The following is a 3400-nucleotide window of genomic DNA, read 5'->3' as shown; positions in this document are numbered from 1 at the left end:
ACACCGAGGACAAAAAGCTTCCTTTTTTATTAGGGGAAGATGAAAGTACGGCATGGCTAGCTGCTAAATATGTCTTCTCCTGCCACAATACAAGGCTAAACAAATAGAAACTTGTATAAGAATTATTTATACAAGTTATATATATATATTTATATTATTCTTTTTTATTATTTTGTTTGTCTGTATTCTTTTTTTTAATATATATTATTGTTTCAATGTACCCTTTGAAGGACATGCACAGAATGTGTTTAGTATCTGCATCTATATCATAATTATCCTGTTTACTTGTATTATTATATCAGATATATTTACTCCTTGTCGTTGTTTATATATGTTTGTTCTTATGCTTTGGCAACACAAATGCATTTTTTTGTCATGCCAATAAAGCAACATGAAATTGAAATTGAAATTGAAAAATTGAAAATTGAGATAGAGAGAGAGAGAAAGAAAGAGACGGAGAGACACAGAAAGAAAGGGAGAGAAAGAGACGGAGAGAGAGAGAGACACAGAAAGAGAGAGAGAGAGAGAGAGAAATGGAGAACAATCACCTTTGACTCTTTCTGGTAGTTGTCAGTTATCTTCTGGACTTCTGCCACCCTCTCCTCCCTCTCTCTCTCCTTTTCTCTCTCCCTCTCCTCCCTCTCTCTCTCCTTTTCTCTCTCCCTCTCCTCCCTCTCTCTCTCCTTTTCTCTCTTCCTCTCCTCCCTCTCTCTTTCCTGTTCTCTCTTCCTCTCCTCCCTCTCCTCCCTCTCTTTATGCAGCTCGGCCTGCAGACCCCGGCTCTGCGTCGACCAATCAGAGCTCTCCTGGCGAAGGCGTGTCACTTCCTCCTCCAGTCTGACCGACGCCTGCTGCGTCTCCTGGAGACAAAGGACAGAAACAGACAGAATAGAGTTTCTAAAAAAAAACAAAAATTTTATTTTAATTTTTTTTTTTTTACAAAACTTTTAGGGATTAAAAAAAAAAATCCAAAATCGTTTTAGGATGTTCCCCAAAAAAATCCCCAAACTTTAAAATGTTACCAATTTCATGACTTTTCCAAAACGTTCAAGGATTAAAAGGATTTTCCAAAACTGTACTTTTTTCTAAAACCTTTTAATGATTTTCAAAAAAAAAATCCCAAAACTTTTAAATTTCACTAATTCTATGAATTTTCCTAAACCTTACAAAACAATTCCAAAAATGTTGACAAAAATCATAACTTTTACTAATTCCATTACTTTTCCAAAACTTTGAAGAATTAAAAAAAGAAATTTGAACGTTTTGGAGAAAAATAATGTGGTTTTGTGTTTTCCAAAACTTACACGTTTAAAAAAAATTTCTTTTTTTTTCTCCAAAACGTAAAAACAAAAAATTCCAAAACTTTCCCAAAATTGTCAAGGATTTTCCAAAACTTTATTATTTAAGAATTCTCCAAAACTTTACAAAAGAAAATCCAAAATGTCAGATCTTCGTTAAATTCACAAAAAATCCAAAACTTTAAAATCTTACCAATTTCATGACTTTTCTAAAACATTTTGATTTTTAAAAAGAAAATCTAAAACTTTCAACTTTGACTAATTCCAAAACTTTGAATAAAAATTTCCAAAACTTTTAATTTTGTATAAATTTTTTTTTTCCAAGGATTATCAAAAAAATCCAAAACTTTTAAATTTCTCTACAGTAATTTCATAAATTTTTCCAAAACTTTGAAGAATTAAAAAAAGAAATTTGAACGTTTTGGAGAAAAATAATGTGGTTTTGTGTTTTCCAAAACTTACACGGTTAAAAAAAATTCTTTTTTTTCTCCAAAACGTAAAAACAAAAAATTCCAAAACTTTCCCAAAAGTGTCAAGGAATTTTCCAAATTTAAATGTTTGTTTGTTTTTTCAAAAAAATCCCAAACTTTAAAATCTTACCAATTTCATGACTTTTCTAAAACATTTTGATTTTTAAAAAGAAAATCTAAAACTTTCAACTTTGACTAATTCCAAAACTTTGAATAAAAATTTCCAAAACTTTTAATTTTGTATAAATTATTTTTTTTCCCAAGGATTTTACAACAAAAAATCCAAAACTTTATGTAACTAATTTCCTGACTTTTCCAAATTTTGAATAATTTAGGGAATTTCCCAAACTTTGAATAAAATTTCCAAAACCTTTAATTTTGTATGAATTATTTTTTTCAAAAATTTCACAAAAAGTTCCAAATCCTTTCCTTTCCCATGACTTTCCCAAAATTGTCAAACCTTTTCCAAAACTTTATTATTTAAGAATTCTCCAAAACTTTCACAAATAATCCAAAACTTTCAAGGATTTTCCAAAACACAAAATGTGTTTAAATGATTAAAAAAAAAAAAATTCCAAAAAATCCAAAACTTTATGTAACTAATTTCCTGACTTTTCCAAAACTTTGAATAATTTAGGGAATTTCCCAAATTTTGAATAAAATTTCCAAAACCGGGGCGGCCTCCGGCTCGCCCAGTGGGAGCGTTCGTCCCGTGTTGGCTGAGTCCTGCAGTGGCCCGGGTTCGGATCCGACCTGCGGCCCTTTGCTGCGTGTCATCCCCCCTCTCTCTCTCCCCCTTTAATGTCTATCCACTGTCACTATAATAAAGGGAAAGGCCCAAAAAATAATCTTAAAAAAAAAAACAAAAAAAAAAACTTTGAATAAAATTTCCAAAACCTTTAATTTTGTATGAATTATTTTTTTTCAAAAATTTCACAAAAAGTTCCAAATCCTTTCAAGGATTGTAAAAAAAAATACATAACTTTCCCAAAATTGTCAAGGCTTTTCCAAAACTTTATTATTTAAGAATTCTCCAAAACTTTACAAAAGAAAATCCAAAATGTCAGATCTTCGTTTTAAATTCACAAAAAATCCAAAACTTTAAAATCTTACCAATTTCATGACTTTTCTAAAACATTTTGATTTTTAAAAAGAAAATCTTTTCAACTTTGACTAATTCCAAAATTTTAATAAAAATTTCCAAAACTTTTAATTTTGTATAAATTATTTTTTTTCCAAGGATTGTCAAAAAAATCCAAAACTTTTAAATTTTTCTACAGTAATTCCATCAATTTTCCAAAACTTTCAAGAATTTAACATTTTTCAAAAATTTTCCAAATGAATTCCAAAACTTTCAAGGATTATACAAACACAAAAAAAAAAATTTAAATATTATTTTTTTCCAAAACGTTCATAAAAAGTTCCAAAACTTTTCCTTTCCCATGACTTTCCCAAAATTGTCAAAACTTTTCCAAAACTTTATTATTTAAGAATTCTCCAAAACTTTCACAAATAATCCAAAACTTTTAAGGATTATTAAAACACAAAAACAAGTTTAAATGTTTTTTTTGTTTTTTTTCCCAAAACGTTCAATTTTTTCTCCCAAAACTTTCATAAAAAGTTCCAAAACCT

General features: G+C 29.1%; 1 protein-coding gene across 1 annotated transcript in view; it reads right to left on the bottom strand.

The window, feature by feature from the left end:
• Positions 1-527: 527 nt before the first annotated feature.
• Positions 528-3400, bottom strand: part of LOC116034109 (trichohyalin-like) — a gene marked incomplete at its 3' end in the record, with an annotated part of 12201 nt that continues 9328 nt past the window's right edge. Inside the window, exon 12 of the mRNA XM_035993880.1 lies at positions 528-860. Coding sequence (XP_035849773.1) covers positions 528-860 — 333 coding nt within the window. The remainder of the gene's footprint in view (positions 861-3400) is intronic.

The sequence above is a fragment of the Sander lucioperca genome, chromosome 17, assembly GCF_008315115.2.
Source record: "Sander lucioperca isolate FBNREF2018 chromosome 17, SLUC_FBN_1.2, whole genome shotgun sequence".
NCBI lineage: Eukaryota > Metazoa > Chordata > Actinopteri > Perciformes > Percidae > Sander > Sander lucioperca.
Note: the sequence above shows the minus strand (reverse complement) of the source record. Positions and strands in the feature narration are given on the sequence as shown.